The sequence below is a fragment of the Hyalella azteca genome, unplaced genomic scaffold (assembly GCF_000764305.2).
Source record: "Hyalella azteca isolate HAZT.00-mixed unplaced genomic scaffold, Hazt_2.0.2 contig2941, whole genome shotgun sequence".
Taxonomy (NCBI): Eukaryota; Metazoa; Arthropoda; class Malacostraca; order Amphipoda; family Hyalellidae; genus Hyalella; species Hyalella azteca.
In genome coordinates, this window is record NW_025933198.1 from 1 (window position 1) to 20,315 (window position 20,315).

Sequence of the window (20,315 nt, forward strand, 5' to 3'; positions counted from 1 at the left end):
ACGTACCCCCAGGGGCAAGTACGCGGTGGTACGTCGCGCGCACCGCACGGTGCACGTGGCCGGAGGAGGTACACGACAGGAGTGGTACGCTGCCAAGTACCAGCGGAAGCAGCGCCGTGGCACCAACGTACGCCACGGCATCCTGCACGAGGCCGCCGTGCTATATCTGCTGCGCCACCACGACAGCTGTATACAGCTGCGCGGCCTGTACGAGACGCAGCACGAGATGATACTGCTGCTACAGCTGTGAGTACAGCTGTAGGGTACAGCTGTAGGGTACAGCTGCTGTGCAAGGTACAGCTGCGCAGGGTACAACTGTACGAGGGTTAAATGTACATTATATACCTAAATAGTGTATACGGTAATATATACATAAATGTATCTATAATATGTGTATGCAAAATATATATAACAGGGCCCTCGATGAGGGGGCTACAGCTGTAAGGTATAGCTGTATCGTGCAGCTGTAAGCCATGTGTTAATTCGACATTAAATAATATATAATATATAAAAATATAATATCACATTAAATATATAATACATAGACAATATTTAAATGAACACTATAATAATATCACATTAGAATATTTAATATATAGACAACATTTATACAATAAACACTATAATAATATCACATTAAAATATTTAATATATAGACAATATTTATACAATAAACACTATAATAACATTGCAGGGCCCCCCACGGGGAGGTGCAGCGTCTGGTGGACGAGGCCCCCGCGGGGGTGGGGGAGGCCGTGGCCCTCCAGTGTGTGAGGGACACACTGCGGGCCCTTATGGCCCTCCACACCCTCAACCTGGCCCACCTCGACCTCAAGGTGGGTTCTCTTTCCCCACTTAACCCTTCTGTACTAACCCCACCTCTCCCCCCAACAAGTCAACAACCCACTAAAATTCCCCCCTTTCCCCTCTCCTGGGGGATAAATGATACCCCCAGCCCCCCATCCAAAGTGGGTCATCCAAAGGTGGGTCATGTCCTCATCCAATGTGGGTCATCCCCAACCCTTTCCCTCTACCAACCTAGCCCACCCTCTATATCGGCCCCCCTCCTGGGGGTCAAACCCGCTCCTCGAAGTCCCCTCTCCCTCCCCCATACCCAAACAAAATTTAAGGTCCGACTAGGCTTCTGCGCAGGAGTCGCTACAATCGGCGCAAAGTTATATATTTATGACCACCCGATAAAGTTATAAATATATAACTCCACTGAGGGAGTTATATATCTATATAATATTAGTTATATAACTATATATATAAGTTAGTTATATAACTCCAGGGGAGCTATATATTTATGACCACCAGATCGAAATTAGCTTCTGATCAGAATCTCCTTTTCCGACTTAATGGTCGCCTGAGAGTATGACAAGTGTGTCCTGAGAGTATGACAAGTGTGTCCTGAGAGCATGACAAGTGTGNACAGCTGTAGGGTACAGCTGCTGTGCAGGGTACAGCTGTAGGGTACAGCTGCTGTGCAAGGTACAGCTTTATGAGGGTTAAGTATACATTATATACATAAATAGCGTATATAATGCACATATAAAATATGTGTAGGCATAATATATAGAATGGAGCTGCATCATGCAGCTGTTGGTCATGGATTAATTTCACACTAAAAATATATAATATATTGACAATATATGAATGATAAGCACTTTAATAATATCATAATAAAATATATAATATATAGACAATATATATACAATAAACACTATAATAACATTGCAGGGCCCCCCACGGGGAGGTGCAGCGTCTGGTGGACGAGGCCCCCGCGGGGGTGGGGGAGGCCGTGGCCCTCCAGTGTGTGAGGGACACACTGCGGGCCCTCATGGCCCTCCACACCCTCAACTTGGCCCACCTCGACCTCAAGGTGGGTTCTCTTTCCCCACTTAACCCTTCTGTACTAACCCCACCTCTCCCCCCAACAAGTCAACAACCCACTAAAATTCCCCCCTTTCCCCTCTCCTGGGGGATAAATGATACCCCCAGCCCCCCATCCAAAGTGGGTCATCCAAAGGTGGGTCATGTCCTCATCCAATGTGGGTCATCCCCAACCCCTCCACCAAGCCCACCCTCTATATCGTCCCCCCTCCTGGGGGTCAAACCTGCTCCTCAAAGTCCCCTCTCCTTTCACCCCCATACCCAAACAAAATTTAAGGTCATTATGTATATAGAATAACTAGCTGTGTATATGTAGCTGTATATATATAACAAATTCTCTGGTCTTCAATGAAACCTGCTTGAAAGAAAAAATTCTGCCAATCTATAATAATTTCTTATGAGGATAACTAGCTCTGTAACTATACACTGTTAGAAAAAACGGTGAAAAAACGGTCCCACTGTCGTTCTAGTCGCCGGTCGCCCCGTGAAAATAAACGGTTTCGCCGTTTTTATTAGATGTTTTACGGATTTCTAGTGTTAAATTAGAATAAAAACGGCGACACGGTGTTTCTTTTCACGTGCCGACCGGCCACTGAAACGCCGGTAATACCGTTAACGGGAATTTTTCTAACAGTGTACCTATATATAGAATAACTATCTGTATATATGTTTTGTAGATATAGAATAACTAGTTCTGAAATACTAGTTATCCTCTAACTAGATGGAACTATAAGTAGAACATTTAAGTAGAAGTGTTCGGACGTAGCAGCCCCAGGCCACGCTCGAGCGCCACCCCGGTCCAGTTGCTCACCACGGCCTGGCCATCTCAGCGTGTAATTTGTCCTCTGCCTCAACATAATAATATCTATTTATTATTATTACCTTGAAGTATCACGCAACGAGTAACAGTTAATCTTTTATTCCTACGGGTGTTTTTAATATTAGTTAATTATTGTTACTAGTAAATAATATTAATATCATTTACTGATCGCTTGTTCAACTCTATAGAAGACAAGGGGTACACTCAGAGAACTCAAATAACTTTGTCTAAATAGCGATGCACTTTTGTTCTTATATCTGGATAATCTTGATTCAGTTTGGCCCGGAATAATTGCTTATCTGTGCTACACACGGAGGTGTGGCACTATTTTGACAATCTGACCTATACATTCTTGTGAGTGATGAGAAACGAACGATGTGAAGTCAACAAAATGTTGAAGGAAACATCGGTGAAATCAATGATGAAATAATAAATAAATGTGCTGTTAAATTAAGAATAATTAGTGTACAGCATTAATGGTATAATAAATCTGTTATTAAATTCAACATAATTAGTATACAGCAACGATGGTATAATAAATCTGTTATTAAATTAACAGATTACCATGTAAAATTTAAATAAAAAATACGAATACGTTTATTTAAAATTTTAAAGTATAATTATTTAAATTTTCGTAGTTTTAGTGTTTATAGTCTCTGCTCCCACTCTTACTGCTGGTCGACTACCTCAGAAACCCGCGAAGATCCCCGAATTGACATTATTTATAATATTGCTTCGATATATCATTGATTTTCTAATTATTTCTTCTTAGATTTTCTAATTATCTTCTAATATTTTTGGAGAACCCGCGATAAAGCGCAATATGAACATTACTGTAATGCAGGATTAGATATGTTCAGTGATAACGTTTTCTTGTCTGTATTCCGTCGATTTCTTGTCTGTAATTGGTAGATTTCTGTCTCTTATACACATCTAGATGTGTATAAGAGACAGGTACCGTTTACTGCACCGTACCGTTCACTGCACCGTACCGTTCACTGNATGTATCATGTACGTATTATGTTGCATAGTTTATGTTATATTTTTCTAATCTGTTATCATTGGTCCCTGTAGCTGTGCAGTGATGACGTCACTCAGGTCCAGAGGTTCTGATATCTTGTGACGCAAGTTCTAGTTGAACAAGTTGAAGTTTCCAAGTTGAATAAGTTGAAGTGTGAAATAAATTCTACACAATGCCGTTAGATTCGCTAGGGGTTCTGGCGCACCCATCAGAACCTGGGCTGCTGCAGCTGCAGCCTGCAGTTCTGGACAAGCTGTTATGTGAAGAACCTATCTCTGACCACCTCACCGTAGAACCTCAGCCCTTCGCCAGGTAAGTTCTAAAACTTATATACTTCGCTAAGTTCTAGAACTGTAACTTTAAGTTCACCTCACCGTAAAACCTCAGCCCTTCGCCAGGTAAGTTCTAAAACTTATATATACTTTGCTAAGTTCTAGAACTTTGACTTTAAGTTCTGAACTCGAGATGTTCTTGTATTTGGTGACCATCGTCAGGTTATATACTTCGCTAAGTTCTAGAACTTTTACTTAGAGTTCTGAACTTTGGATCTTCTTGTATTGTCACCAGAACTTATCCTTAAGAACTTAGGACTTGAAGATCTTTGTTATTAGGTAATAAGTGTAAGTAAATCTGTTTATAGAACTTGTATCATGCAGCAGCATTGGCTTTCAGAATTCGCCAGGTAAGTTCTTCAACTTATATACTTCGCTAGGTTCTAGAACTTTGAATTTAAGTTCTGAACTTTGAATATTCTTGTATTTGGTGACCCGAACTTATCTTTAAGAACTTAGGACTTGTTGGTCTTTACTATTAGTTCTTAAGTGTAACTTTAATCTGTTTCTAGAACTTATTTCAAGCAGCAGCATGGGCACGTGGAGCTACGTGAGGTGCTGGGCACGTGGAGCTACGTGAGGTTCTGGGCACGTGGAGCTACGTGAGGTGCTGGCACGTGGAGCTAAGAAGACAAGAACGTGTGGGCGGAAGCGAAGTCTATATAAATGGGCTGGGAACCTTAGTAATTACGGCCCCCCTAACGAGCGCGCCGCGGTGTAACGCGCGTTAGAGTAACTCCGACCACACGGACGACGTTCTAGCCTTATTAATATTATATTATTATTGTATTATAACTCTTGTATAACCACCCTGTATACTATTCTGTATAACTCATATATAACCACCCTGTATATCAAGATGAGTTCTCAAGACAGAAGGTCTCTTACTCAATGCTCACTGAATTTTTTGTTCATGTAAATATGTTAGTAAATTTGTTACATTATTCCTGACGCACTTAGTTAACGAATCCCTGTCCTCAGATTCAAGTAGAACATATAAATTATTATATAAAAGTTATAAATTGTTATATAAAATTGTTATATATAAGTTATAAATTCTTATATATAAGTTATAAATTGTTATATAAAATTGTTATATATAAGTTATAAATTCTTATACCTATATAAGTTATAAATTGTTGTATAAAATTAAATATACCGAGGTTCTCATTTACCCAAAGAAATAAGTGAGAATTTGTCCAAATGTCGTTACTTGCCAATGAGTGGGTCATCCTGACACAGTTTGACCCGGCCTAAGGGCGTATCAGTGCTACGTCCGCTCTCACTGCTCTTAATGTGTGTAAGAAAACGTGTCAATATTTGGACGAAATGACGCAATCATTTCTTTTATTTTATAAGTTATAATATAATAGGTATATAATAGGTATAATATATAATAGCACCATTATATATAATAGTATATAATATAATAGGTATAATAATAGGCATATTATTTACCTGATTGTGACCCACTTTTGCTGACCCGGCAGCCCCGGAGGTGCTGCAGTACGAGCCCATCAGCCTGGCTACGGACATGTGGTGAGTCATGAGACACTTATTTCTGTGAGTGTAGACTGCCAGTCGTAATTGCCAGTGAATAATCAACTGATTACTCATTAGTATATTTGAATATTGGTTAATTAACCTGAATAATGGTTAATTAATGTTACTAATGGTTAATTAATATGAATATTGGTTAATTAAGGAGAATAATGGTTTATTATTCTGAATATTGTTTATTTCTGAATAATGATCAATTAATGTGCTTAGTGGTTAATTAACGATTAATTAACCTGACTAATGGTAAATTAATCATTAATTCACCTGAATAATGGTCAATTCATCTGACTAATTGCAAAGTGATCTGACTAATGGTTAATTAATGGTTAAATAATCTGACTACTGGTTAATTATTTCTTAATTATTCCGATCAATGGCTAATTACTGATTAACCCCACCAGGTCGATGGGGATTATAATTATAATGCATTATATATAATTATATAATTATAATGCATTATATATAATTATATAATTATGATGCATTATATATAATTAAAATGCATTATATATAATTATATAATTATAATGCATTATATATAATCATATAAATATAATGGACTATCCCCCAGGTCGGTGGGTGTGCTGGCGTACGTGCTGCTCTCCGGCCACTCCCCCTTCACGGGGGACACCAAGCAGGAGACCTTCCTCAACATCACCCAGGGGGACCTGGACTTCCCTGAGGACTTGTTTGGGGACGTCAGTCCTGCCGCCATGGACTTCATCTCAGCCCTCGTACAACTCAACCCCAGGTCAGGGGTTCAGCCCTCTCAGGGGGTTCAACCCACTCAGGGGTTCAACCCCAGGTTCGGGGTTCACTTCACTCGGGAGTTCAGTCCCGAACTGGGGCTCAGTCCACTTTTGGGGTTCATTTGCAGTTGGGGTTGGGTTTGCACCCGTGGGGATGCATTTTAGACATTTTTAGGGTGTTTTATATTTATAAAATTATTTCGTATCATTCCTCTATAACCCCTCGCAATGATATTGTTATTATTCCCGTACAACCGCCTCCATATGACATTTGGGCTTCTTCAGACCTATTAGATTTAATTAAAGAAAGACAAGAAATCACTAATTCTAATCCTAAGACTTGCTTTTTGATAAGCCGACAAATTACTAATACTAACCTTAGCAAAGAAGTTGCTGTAGCATTAAAAGGCTAATCCCCGGGGTTTATTTATCAACCCGCCGCTGAACCCCTCATTGTTTTCCAGCTGCCGACTGTCAGTGGAGCAGGCGCTGCATCACCCCTGGTTCAGCGGGTTCGCCTCCCTTCCCCCCACTGTGGGGGACACACAGCCTCCCGTGGGGGTCGGACAGACCCCCGTGGGGGTCGAACAGCCCCCCGTGGGGGTTGTTTACTCCGCGGCTACTTCGTCAGACGACGAACATTTCCGGCTGAGCCCTAGCAATGGTCACGCCGCGGCCAGAAACGGTGCTTTGGCTCTAGGAAATTCCAGTGATGAGGTTGAAAACAGCAGTAAAAGGGTTGAAAATGGAGGTAAAAGGGTTGAAAATGGCAATGAAAGGGTTGAAAATGGTGGTAAATTGGTTGGAAACGACAGTAAAGGGGTTGAAAATGGTGGTGAAGTGGCAGAAAATAATGTAAATGATGAGGAACCAACACGCGTGGGAGCTTCAATTGGGACAACAAAAGGCCTCATCCCTTCCGATGTGGGACGTAAGTCCACTGCCATCACTGGGAACATTTCAGATGCTTGCACAGAAAAGAAGGTAACATCGAAGTCCACTGAAGTCCACAACTTCCAGGAATCTGGAACTGAAATTGTCTTCACGTCTACCTACGATAACCTCAATGTTGCCGGTTCTGGCGCATCTGCTGCAGGTGCTGAGATGTCTGCACCTGCAGCTGTAGATGGTTATGCTGTACCCATTGCAGCTGAGTGTGCCGCTGCACCTGTTGCACCTGCTACACCTGTTATCCTCGAGTCAGTTACAACAAATGCCACGGTAGCTGCAGCTGATGACCTGCCGCAGTTGTCAGAAGACGTACAGAACATGTGCACCTCCAGAGCCACCATTAACTTTGCCCCCTCTAACGTATCTAAAAACATGGTCCCTTCTCCCTCCAGTTCTGCTAAACCCAAACTGCCCCCCAAACCTTCTAAAATCTCCACTCCCGCCGCGCCTGCAGATTCTGGTACTAAAAAGAACCCAATAAGCAAACCGCCTGTGGCCCGGAAACCGGTTCTGCCTGCCTATTGCAAACTAAGGTTCCCAGAGTCATCACCGAAGCCTGTCAGTACTAAGAACTCGAGACCGCCGTCCACTGAGAACCGTGTTGGTTCTTCCAGGTCGCCTGAAGGTTCTTCAGTTTTGTCGAGACGGAACAGCAACTCCCCAAGTTCTCGTTCCCCTAGAACTAGTCCCCAGCTCCCTAGAAGGTTCTCACAAACAACTGATGGTTCTTCCCGAGGTTCTTCCCCTTGCAATGCCAGGAACAACGATAGTTCTGATTGTGCTGGGAAGAACCTATCTGATGGGGATTTGGCTCCAAAGGACATCTCTAGCCCCAAACAGCCTCCTGGGGGATCACCGACCCCCGGGAGGAGATATACGTCCCCCAAACAATCCCCTTCCCCGTCCCGGAAACACTCAGGTTCCTCTCGAAGGTCCTTTGAGTCTCCCCCTGTCTGTAGGAGGTCGTGGCCTGCAGCCGACAGACGGTCTCCCCCTGCATCCTCATCCCAAAATGGGGAAGCCACAATATTTTCTAGAAGCCACAACTCCCCACCTGCAACGTCATCCCGTCGCAGTCTAGAAGGATGTGAATCAGGAGATCGCCCCAACTCCAGAAGCCAGCACTCAACCTCTTCCTCACCATCTGAGGATGAAAGTCTCAAAGACTCCACCACTGGAAGCCCTCATCGGCTGTCCAGAAGCTGCACCCACACCCCATCCTCCTCCCCAAGTGTGGCCAGAAGTGTCCACGTATCACGTCGCACCCAAGCCTCCCCCACGAGGCATTTGTCCCGCAGGTTCGAGGAGTCCCCCACCAGGAACTGTTGCCGCCCACGTCTGCTGGAGGGCAGTGCAGGGGAACCCAGTCTGAGGGCAGCCTCTCCGTCTCCAACCCGCACCATCACCTCCGTCATCACCAAAACCCCCGCCACCACCACCACCATCAGCGCCCGATCCCCCAGAAGTATTTTCTCCAGGAACGTCGAGGCCCTTCATAACGGGTCTCCCACGTACCAGCCTCTTAAGGGTAATTCAATATCCAAGTGCTCGTCTTCATCAGGGGTGAACCACAGCGATACTGCTGGTGCCCGGTCTCTCGATGCAGTTTCTGCCACAAAAGTGGGTCCAGGAGGTGCGGCAACCCCCAACGGGCTGTCCCCTGCCAGCCGTAAGACCCCGTCTCACTCGCCCCCCATGTTCCAGCCTGCGCCTAAGAAGTCCAACACAGTGTCTGATTTTTTCTCCAGCACTAACGGCCTGCATGGCCGGGAATATGAGAAACGTGATGGAGAACAGTTGCCTTTCGTCGGTAACAACCCCAGCGGTATTCCCCGAGGGGATCAGGACGCTAAACCGCATCATGTACTGAGGACTAACAGGGGTTCACTTGATGGGGATCAAAGAGTACTACGATCCCCATTGGGACAACGACAATCCCCCACTCCCACACACAACAAAATTGGGAAGCCCACTCCATCCAGTCACGAGAGCAGGCCGTTACACTCGAGTCATGTAGCCCAGCCTCCCGTCCTTAGCCTCTCCAAGCCCAGGCTAGTCCCTAGACCCTCTCCGACCACCACTAAACCCCTCCCCAAACCCCGTCCTGCCCATTTAAGCATCAAGACTCCTACCCCCGAAACAGTGCATTGTCCTCCAGTGACGTCATGCTTTGCAGTGTTCTCAACCACATCATTATCCTCCCCAGAGAATTCCATCCACAACTCGTTCTCTTCATCCTCACATTCCAGTGGGTCCATTCCGTCCCGTCCTTGCATGTCCCCGTCCAGTACGTCATCTTCCTGCTCTGATTTTAGCTACGCCAAGCCCTGGAAAGATAACGTGGTCTCTCCTGCCTCGTTTTCTTTGAAGCTGGACAAAGAAAACGACCGCAACGCGCTCAACAGCCCCACCGAGAGCCACAAGAACATCAGTTGGCGCGCTGACGCCGTCACGAGCGGAGGTCGTGTGTCGCTCGTCTCCGCTGGCGGCGATGCAGATGACGAATCTGTAATGGATGTTGATCAATATTCATCGATGGAAACTGACGAAGCTCCATACCGGGGCGGTATATCGTAGTGCTAGAACCGTCCCATAGAACTCCAGGCAATAACGTTTTTTCTATATAAACCATATATGTTTTCTGGAATTAAAAAATGTTGAGACACGCAAAAATGGACGAAAAAAAAATCGCTGGAAACCGTGACGATGTATAAAATGTCTTTATTGTGTATTTATTCTATTACAGTCGTTAAGAATGTACCATTTATACAACCACACAAATATTCTTCTATTTCTGTATCTTTTCCGCTGTATTTCTTGCATATTATTCACCAGCCTTGATATGTGGATCGTTTAGTCTGTTTATTTTTAAATAATATCTTAGTGCACGTAATGAATCGTAAGGCAAACTTAATTAAACCTGCACTCCATTGCCTCTCATTTACCTTTGAGTTTACGTTACGTTAAGTCACGGCGCCCGTGGCGGAGACAATAAAACGGTTTTAGTAATTCATTATTAATAATTTATTATTTATTGGCCGGTATTTATGTATTATCTCGTTTATCTCCACTTCCCTTTCGCTGATCCCCATCCCATCGTTTTCAGTGTTGCAAGTATTTTTGCATTTTTATGTTATCCTTGAAAGTAATTATTACCCCTTCCATTTCCTGTTTTCCAACTCCACTTACTTAGTCCTGCGTTCCACCATCCGCCCTTCTTTCTCCCTCCATTTCTACCCATTCCTCCATCGCTCAGCGAAAGCCGCGCGTCGTGTGAACCGGTCAATGTGCCGGTGACGCAACACACGGTTATGATGAGAACCGGTTACGTCATAGGTGAACCGCGCGGTCATTCGTTTTGTTTCTAGTTCGATTATGAGGAACATTTGATGCCGATGGTGACCGCGAGGTGCCATTGAAGAAATAGTAAGGCAGGGCTTGTAAACTTAATAAAATGCGTCAGGGTACTGCGCCCTAGTACAGGGTGCAGTAATAATATACGTTTAGAAATTACTTCTTAAAGACAACACTTCTAAAGAATCCAGTGTCTCCGATATTACAATGTACAATGAATTTCTAATTTTATTGTCATATTACAAAAATTAATTTTAAATTTTATTTTCAAAATTAAAAAAAATCCAAATTATTTATTCTGTCAGCTGATTCATGCATTGTCTTTGACTTTATGCAAGTGTGGAAAATTTCTGATGAGCTGAGTATGAGGCAAGATGTAATGGACGAGCCGAGGTTAGGAGGGACGATGGGTAGAAGCGACGCCCCACATGGGGGCGCCGCCCAGCCGAAAAAATATAACTCAGTACTCACTGCAGTGAGTGACAGAGAGCGCATTTTCTCTTCGACGAAAACGTGAAGTCACAGACTGACGGACGGGCGGACATGGCGAGCACAATAGTGCATTTTTTCCATAAATGAGAAAATGCGCTAAAAACGGCTCGCAGCTCGTCCGGGAGTTGTGTCCGTGTTTGGCCCAACGGGAGCGACGCATGGTTGAACTATATAAGGTTGACCCACGATGAGTTCCATCTTTCAGTTCAGCTTTTATGTTACGTCACTGAGATCGAGAAACGTAAACAAACCCGTCATTCCCATGACGGATTGGTTGACTGGCTTGATCGCATTTCGGTGATTGGTTAATGCCTGTGACGTCACTGAGATCAGTGACGTTACAGGCGAACAACGAACTACGTCCGCAAAATGGGCTTCTGATGGGCCAACCTTATACTAGTTCAACCATGGGAGCGACGGGTCGTCCCGGGGGGGTACATCCACCACGAAGAGGCCCGGACGTCGGATGGGAATTTCTGATCGATTGAACAGGTAGAGTGTGTTTGTTATCGATTATGAGATTAGTAGCAGACAGACAAACAAGAAGTAAAGTTAAAGAGAAGTGTTGAAAAAAGGGTAGAAAAAAAATCATTTCAATACTAACCATAATCAATCAATGATCGTGTTGCAACTTAACGCGTGTTTGTAAATTTGTTTCCTACGTACTCTAATAAATCAAATAAAAACGTCATATTAGTTTCCAATTGGTTTATTTTTTGAGGACCTAAATATTTGTTTTCTTATCGTTTTCTGTCACTAGCTTCATGTTGTCGTGACCGCAAGCAAGCACGGCACGTTGTCGTACGCCGCCACGCTGCCGATCAACTTGGCAACATATTAGTAACGAATGAGATAAAATAAAATGCATTGCAAAAGAATGCATGTTGCAAAGTCCCTTGTGATTTTAGATAATTTATCAATTTTTCAATATATTTGAGTTATTTGAAATACAGTTTGATCAATTCAATTTTATTCGTTTCGTTAAGACGCCCAAGAAACTGGTTGAGGTCGCTCTGTATCTAGTTTTCCCCATGGAGAAAAAAATGAATAAAGGCAAAGATTTTAATGAATTTCAGATGAATTCAATCAGTTGAGATAAATTTCATTTTAATTTCATGGAATTCTGATGTAGGCCTATAGATTATGAGATAAAAATGCGTCTGGCATGGTTTGGTTTGTTGACATTACTTAGTGTACCTCGAGACGTGGTGAAGTGAGGTCATGTAGCAGTATTTCCTGAGACTCGATCAATGGTGTCTCCATTTAACCTCTAGAAAACGTGCAGTTTTATGAATGTATAAGTGTCTGGTATTTAATAAAAGGTTTTGAGGTGTAATACCATTTTCTAATTGAGTGTTTTAAAGCCAAAGATTTTAAGAAATTGTGCTTTAAAGAAGCAGGAGACACCAGACGAAGATCGATAGGCTCTACAAACAAGTTAGGACCAGCGCACAACTTACGATTATCGAAAAACTTGAAATTTGTTAACAACATAACCGTTTGATATCCTCATCTTATGACCCTTAGTAGGTGAGTAAAACCTTCTTAGTATAAATTTCCATTTGCCGGCTTTTCGTTTTGAAGACTCGTAGTCGAAGTCTGTGCTAGCTAGCCTAGTAAAGTGACTAATATCAAGTCATTCATTCATACGCCATATGTATTGTTATGCACCATCTTTATCTACAATTTTAAATTGTATTATTCAACTATTTGCCTATCGTGAGGCAATATTGAACTAGTGTTGCGTTTATAGATGTAATTATCATGAAAATCACTTAATTAATTCAAATTACGAAGAAGCGAAGAAAATTTTAGCTCCATTATCAGTTCGAAACTTTCATAATTCAAAAAAATAATAAACAGAAAGAATATAATTTAGACGGAAACTAAAGTTTAAAAAGCATATAAACAAACGCAGGAGCGAAAAGTTCTATTAACAATTTCAAACGAATTAGATACAAACACATGGTTTTGAACTGTTGAACCCATTGTTTAAAAATATATTTCTACTGATTTATTATATTATATTCTGCTTATGCTTATATTATATTATATCCTGCTTATGTTGGTAGTGGAGCCGGTCTTCTTCTCTTCGAAACGTTCCCAATGAAAATATGTTGGATTTACGTGGCGATTTACTTGCTTTTAAGTTTATGGTTTATTTATGAGCTTAAATGTTACTGTAGGATGCTGTAGGATACTGTAGGATGCTGTAGGATACTGTGGGATAGTGTAGGATACTACTGTAGGATGCTGTAGGATGCTGTGGGTTTATGTGCAATGCTTATAAGTTTCTGCTGACATAATAAACTTATTACCTAGTTCACGCTTCATAATTATTCTGTAATGATTATGCTGGAGATTTAATATTATTACAAAATGGAGATTTATTATTTATTTATGCTGGAGATTTATTATTTATTACAAAAAAAAAACACTTATTTTTGTTTTTTTGACGTTGTTCCAATGATCTATGAATAATATATAATCGTATTTTTTAGGATATATAATCGTTTTCTATGTCGAATATATAATAGTATTCTATGTACGGTAGTATGTATAATCGTATATACTATGTAGAATATATAATCATATTCCATGTAGAAAATATAATCATATACTATGTATATATATAATCGTATTCCATGTAGCATATATAGTTAGTTCCCATCAGTCACTGCATCACCATCACCCATCAGTCACTGCATCACCCATCACTCACATCCCCACCACCACCACTCACCACACCACCACCACCACACCACCACCACAGGACGCTGCAGTGTAGGACATGCCCAGTATCCTGCCAGTTATCAGGAGCTAAGGAAAGCCCGCACAGTTGCGTTCAGCAGCGCAATAAGCAGCTATGTTTATTACCTCTGTATTTATTACTCACTTAGTTATTAGTGTCAAAAGCTGTTTATCATTTTTAATGAAAATATAATATATTAATAAATAATAAGCATTGCCTGCTTCTTTTTATACACAAATGGTAATTGGAAACACGCCTTAACCTAATTTAACTGATAAAATATGGTAATTAATTCAAGANGATGCTGTAGGATACTGTGGGATACTGTAGGATGCCGTAGGATACTGTAGGATGCAGTAGGATGCTGTAGGATACTGTAGGATGCAGTAGGATGCTGTAGGATACTGTAGGATGCTCTCCTGCATCCTGAGACCGCGCATACTGTAGGATGCACTCAGCTGAGAAAAATATACGGGTCATATTGTCCAAATATAGACACACTTTCTTACCCACAGGGCGAACACTATTGTAAACCAATAAGTCAAGATCTATATATTATATTAAAATAATATATAAAGATGTTGACATGATGGCTATAATTGCGGTCGATAGCGTGGCAGATAAAGCATCTTCATGTGCAACGTTTATAAGTTTCTGCTGACGTAATAAACTTATTAGTTCACGCTTCATAATTATTCTGTAGTGATTGTGCTGGAAAATGGTGTTTTTGAAGTGGTTACAATAATTCATTTAGAATATGGCATCGTATGCTATGTATAATATATAATCGTATTCTATGAAGAATATATAATCGTATTCTATATAGAATACCTATATAATCATATTCTATCTCGTATATATAATCGTATTCTATGTAGAATATACAATCGTATCCTAAGATCCTTCATTATACAGTAAGTCACTGTATGATGGTCTGGTTATCTGTACTGTTGGCAACAATACACACTAGGAGAAATGAGCTGGACTTTGTCCAAATTGCAATGTACCCTTTGTTACTATATAACCCATTAACTTTTTAAGTACCTATACCGCTTCTGTCACCATTACCCATTAGTCACCACATCACCATCACCCACCACTCACCACATCACCATCACCCACCACTCACCACATCACCATCACCCACCACTCACCACATCACCATCACCCACCACTCACCACATCACCGTCACCCACCACTCACCGCATCACCATCACCCCTGTCTCTTATACACATCTAGATGTGTATAAGAGACAGGTGTAGGACATGCCCACCACTCACCACATCACCATCACCATCACCCACCACAACACCACCACCACCACCACATCACCACCACTCACCACATCACCACCACATCACCACCACCACTCACACCACCACCACATCACCACCACATCACCACCACCACCACCACATCACCACCACCACCACATCACCACCACAGGACGCTGCAGTGTAGGACAGCCCTGTACACCACCACATCACCACCACTCACCACATCACCACCACCACCACATCACCACCACAGGACGCTGCAGTGTAGGACATGCCCACCACTCACCACACCACCACCACTCACCACACCACCACCACACCACCACCACCACATCACCACCACAGGACGCTGCAGTGTAGGACAGCCCTGTACACCACCACATCACCACCACTCACCACATCACCACCACCACCACATCACCACCACAGGACGCTGCAGTGTAGGACATGCCCACCACTCACCACACCACCACCACTCACCACACCACCACCACACCACCACCACCACATCACCACCACAGGACGCTGCAGTGTAGGACAGCCCTGTACACCACCACATCACCACCACTCACCACATCACCACCACCACCACATCACCACCACAGGACGCTGCAGTGTAGGACATGCCCACCACTCACCACACCACCACCACTCACCACACCACCACCACACCACCACCACCACATCACCACCACAGGACGCTGCAGTGTAGGACAGCCCTGTACACCACCACATCACCACCACTCACCACATCACCACCACCACCACATCACCACCACAGGACGCTGCAGTGTAGGACATGCCCACCACTCACCACACCACCACCACTCACCACACCACCACCACACCACCACCACCACATCACCACCACAGGACGCTGCAGTGTAGGACAGCCCTGTACACCACCACATCACCACCACTCACCACATCACCACCACCACCACATCACCACCACAGGACGCTGCAGTGTAGGACATGCCCACCACTCACCACACCACCACCACTCACCACACCACCACCACACCACCACCACCACATCACCACCACAGGACGCTGCAGTGTAGGACAGCCCTGTACACCACCACATCACCACCACTCACCACATCACCACCACCACCACATCACCACCACAGGACGCTGCAGTGTAGGACATGCCCACCACTCACCACACCACCACCACTCACCACACCACCACCACACCACCACCACCACATCACCACCACAGGACGCTGCAGTGTAGGACAGCCCTGTACACCACCACATCACCACCACTCACCACATCACCACCACCACCACATCACCACCACAGGACGCTGCAGTGTAGGACATGCCCACCACCACCACCACCACCACCACCACCACACCACCACCACAGGACGCTGCAGTGTAGGACATGCCCAGTATCCTGCCAGTTATCAGGAGCTAAGGAAAGCCCGCACAGTTGCGTTCAGCAGCGCAATAAGCAGCTATGTTTATTACCTCAGTATTTATTACTCACTTAGTTATTAGTGTCAAAAGCTGTTTATCATTTTTAATGAAAATATAATATATTAATAAATAATAAGCATTGCCTGCTTCTTTTTATACACAAATGGTAATTGGAAACACGCCTTAACCTAATTTAACTGATAAAATATGGTAATTAATTCAAGAAATCACAATAAACTCACTACTCACAGACATTCATGGGACTTTTGTCCAAATAGCGATGTGTTTTTATCGTTGTATGGGTCATTTTAACCTAGTTTGCCCGGGAAAAGAACATATATCGATGCTTCATGCGTCAATTACGTCACTATTTCGACAACGTAACTCACTAATTGTTCAGAGTGTATATGAAGTATACAAATTAATTAAAATAATATACATATTATTATTGTTATACATACATATTTATTATTATTATACATATTACATATTATTAACATACATATATATTATTGTTATTATTTTATATTCAATCATGACACAAATTGATTCTTTCAATTGTTTAGAAGAAATTATTTACTAAATATCTAAATCCTAAGTCATTTATTGTATGTTCGTTTAGTTCAGTTGGCCTTAAAATTTAGAGTTTTCTATGAAGGACAATTCGTTTTCAGGGGAAACAATCATTATTTATTATTATCGTTATTATAACTATATTAAGATTTAATAATTTATTTATTTATTCTTCTTAGCAAAAGTTCATCCATGAGAGTTTTATTTCTAGAAGAATTGTCAAGAACCAACATAATAACGTCATGACCTCCTCCTGGTATTGTCCTCCTGGTATTGTCCTCCTGGTACTGTCCTCCTGGTATTGTCCTCTTGAAAGTGTCAAAGCTTAAAACAAATTTAATTTATAAAAATTTTAATTTTCTTCTCTTTTTAATTTTTAAAACAAATATATTAACAATGAAGCTTCTTAAAACAAATTTAATCAAATCTTTACAACAAAATCAGCTTTTAATTAAAACAACTTGAATTTAAAACAAATTTAATTTTTTTAATTTTCAAACAAATTAATTACAAATTTAACTCCTTAAAACAAATTAAAACAAAGCTTTAGATCATAATCAGCTTTTAATATAAGAAGCAAAAGTGTGTCGGGATGTGATGAAAGTTCAGGCTTCTTCACTTCCGCGTCGCCGCCGCCACAGAAAGTGGAAGTGGCCCCGGGCGGCGATGCACTTCTGTCCTTGTGTGGGTCATCCTGACTCACTTTGACCCGGCAAAAACACGTACCTATCAGAGCTGCGATCTCTGCTTTCGCTGTGGGTATGCATTTGGTCCATTTTCTGGACAGTTTATCCCATTCAATTTTCTCTGAATGGGTCTTACGTGACTCAGGTAGCAGTAATGCATTTAAATAAATAAATGGGACATATTGTCCAAATAATATTAATGACACAGTTTCTTCCATACAGCACTAGTAGAGAGCGGACGTAGCACTGATACGCCCTTTTCCAGAGCCGGACTGGGTCATGATAGTCCAACCAGAGGCAAAAAGTCCATCCTACTTTGGACAAACTCTCACTCATTTTACTGATTATATGTGGGAATATCTAGTCCCTATACGGGACCTTGTCCCAGAATCCCAAGCCCTTCCTCATTCCCCTGGGGGAGGAGTGGCAAGCCTTTGTACACACAACCAATATACGCATTTCTAAACGCACCAAATACGCCAGCAGTGCGCAGGTATGTCAGTTAAGGAAGAAGCTACGGAGGAAAAAAAGCCGCGCATGCAAAACATTTATGCGGTTGCCAGCCTCGGGCATAAATGAGTTTCCCCGCGCCAGCCAATAGCGTGCGTGGTCAGGCACCTGCTCGACCAATCAGCGACGCGGGTTTCGCTTCAGCCCCCAGCTGTGAAATTGTGGGTCATCAGTAGCGGCCGCGGCCTTGGCGAGTGAGGGTGTGTTGCTCTGGTGCGCTGATCGATCACTCGTCCCGTTATGTGACAGTTAATTGCTGTAAATGCAGTTAATGTTTGATTTTAATTAAAGAACTATCATTCAATTAACTAAAATCATTATCATATTCTGAAGATCTGTCCCATATATGACCTAGAACTAAGTTAAACAGATCGTGAAGTTTATTACCTTATAATAAGTCGCTTTATCAGCCATTAAATGCCGGACCGACACGCGCGTCTTAACAACAATGCTATTCCTACGGTCACGTTGACACGTTCGTCTTTATAATGCTATTCCTACGGGCACGTTGACACCAGCGCATCATGGATACTCTAAGGAGGATTCACACCGACTTAAATGAGGTCTGTAACTGTACTAACCTAACCGTGCTGCGTACAGCCGTGCTGTGTACAGCCGTGCTGTGTACAGCCATGCTATGTACTGCTATTTCCTAGTTATTTTCGATAGTTTATAGTTATTTATTATAATTTACGTTATTATTATTATTGAAAAGTTATTTTCGATAGTTCGGCTCATCTTAATTATACACAGAAAAATAGACGAGACTTACTCCAAATCTCGATGTGCTTTTTGCCCTCGTGCTGGCCATTTTGACCCACTTAGGGACCAGCGAGAGGGCGTATCGGTTTCCGAAATTTTTTTGGACGTCTACGCTGCAATTGGTGCTTCTATTTTTAAAGTGAAATGGTTTCTTGGATGAAAAATGTTGAACTGACCATGGCGAACTGGACAACAGCAACAGCAGCAGTAATAACAGCAGCAGCAACAACAACAACAGCAGCAACAGCAGCAGCAACAGCAACAGCAGCAGCAACAGTAACAGCAGCAGCAACAGCAACAGCAAAAACAGCAACAGCAACAACAGCACCAGCAACAACATCAACAGCACCAGCAACAACATCAGCAACAACAGCATCAAAAACAGCAACAGCAGCAGCTGCAATAGCAGCAACAACAGCAACAGCAACAACAGCACCAGCAACAACAGCAGCAACAACAGCAACAGCAGCAGCAGCAACAACAGCACCAGCAACAACGTCAGCAAAAACAGCATCAAAAACAGCAACAGCAGCAGCTGCAATAGCAGCAACAGCAGCAGCGGTAAAACAACAGCAACAGCAGTAACAGCAGCAACAACAGCACCAGCAACAACAGCACCAGCAACAACAGCAGCAACAACAGCAGCAGCAATAGCAGCAGCAACAACAATAGTAACAGCAGCAACAACAGCAGTAACAGCAGCACCAAAAGCAACAGCACCAGCATAAGCAACAGCAGTAATAACAGCAGCAACAGCAGTAACAGCAACAGCAGCAGCAGCAACAACAACAACAGCAGCAGCAGCACCAAAAACAACAGCACCAGCATAAGCAACAGCAGCAACAGCAGTAACAGCAACAGCAGCAGCAACAGCAGCAGCAGCAACAGCAGTAACAGCAACCGCAGCAGCAGCAACAACAACAGCAGCAGCAGCACCAAAAACAACAGCACCAGCATAGGCAACAGCAGCAACAGCAGTAACAGCAACAGCAGCAACAGCAGCAGCAACAACAACAACAACAGCAGCAGCAGCACCAAAAACAACAGCACCAGCATAAGCAACAGCAGTAACAACAACAGCAACAACAGCAACAGCAGAAGCAGCAACAGCAGCAACAACAACAGCAACAACAGCAACAGCAACAGCAGCAAC

At 42.8% G+C, this 20,315-nt stretch overlaps 2 protein-coding genes across 2 annotated transcripts in view; both read left to right on the forward strand.

The window, feature by feature from the left end:
- Positions 1–3: 3 nt before the first annotated feature.
- On the forward strand, positions 4–10,202 carry LOC108669131 (mucin-5AC-like; the record flags this gene model as incomplete). The annotated part of the gene is made up of 10 exons (XM_047885740.1): positions 4–246; positions 695–836; positions 956–1,005; positions 1,741–1,882; positions 2,002–2,110; positions 3,947–4,046; positions 4,579–4,668; positions 5,534–5,605; positions 6,198–6,377; positions 6,840–10,202. Coding segments are annotated over 10 exons (4,192 nt in total), but the record flags the coding sequence as incomplete, so codon positions are not given.
- An 8,541-nt stretch (positions 10,203–18,743) lies between these two features.
- Positions 18,744–20,315, forward strand: part of LOC108669132 — a 34,679-nt gene continuing 33,107 nt past the window's right edge. Inside the window, exon 1 of the mRNA XM_047885741.1 lies at positions 18,744–18,963. Within this exon, the coding sequence (XP_047741697.1) occupies positions 18,925–18,963 (39 nt within the window). The 5' untranslated portion in view covers positions 18,744–18,924. The remainder of the gene's footprint in view (positions 18,964–20,315) is intronic.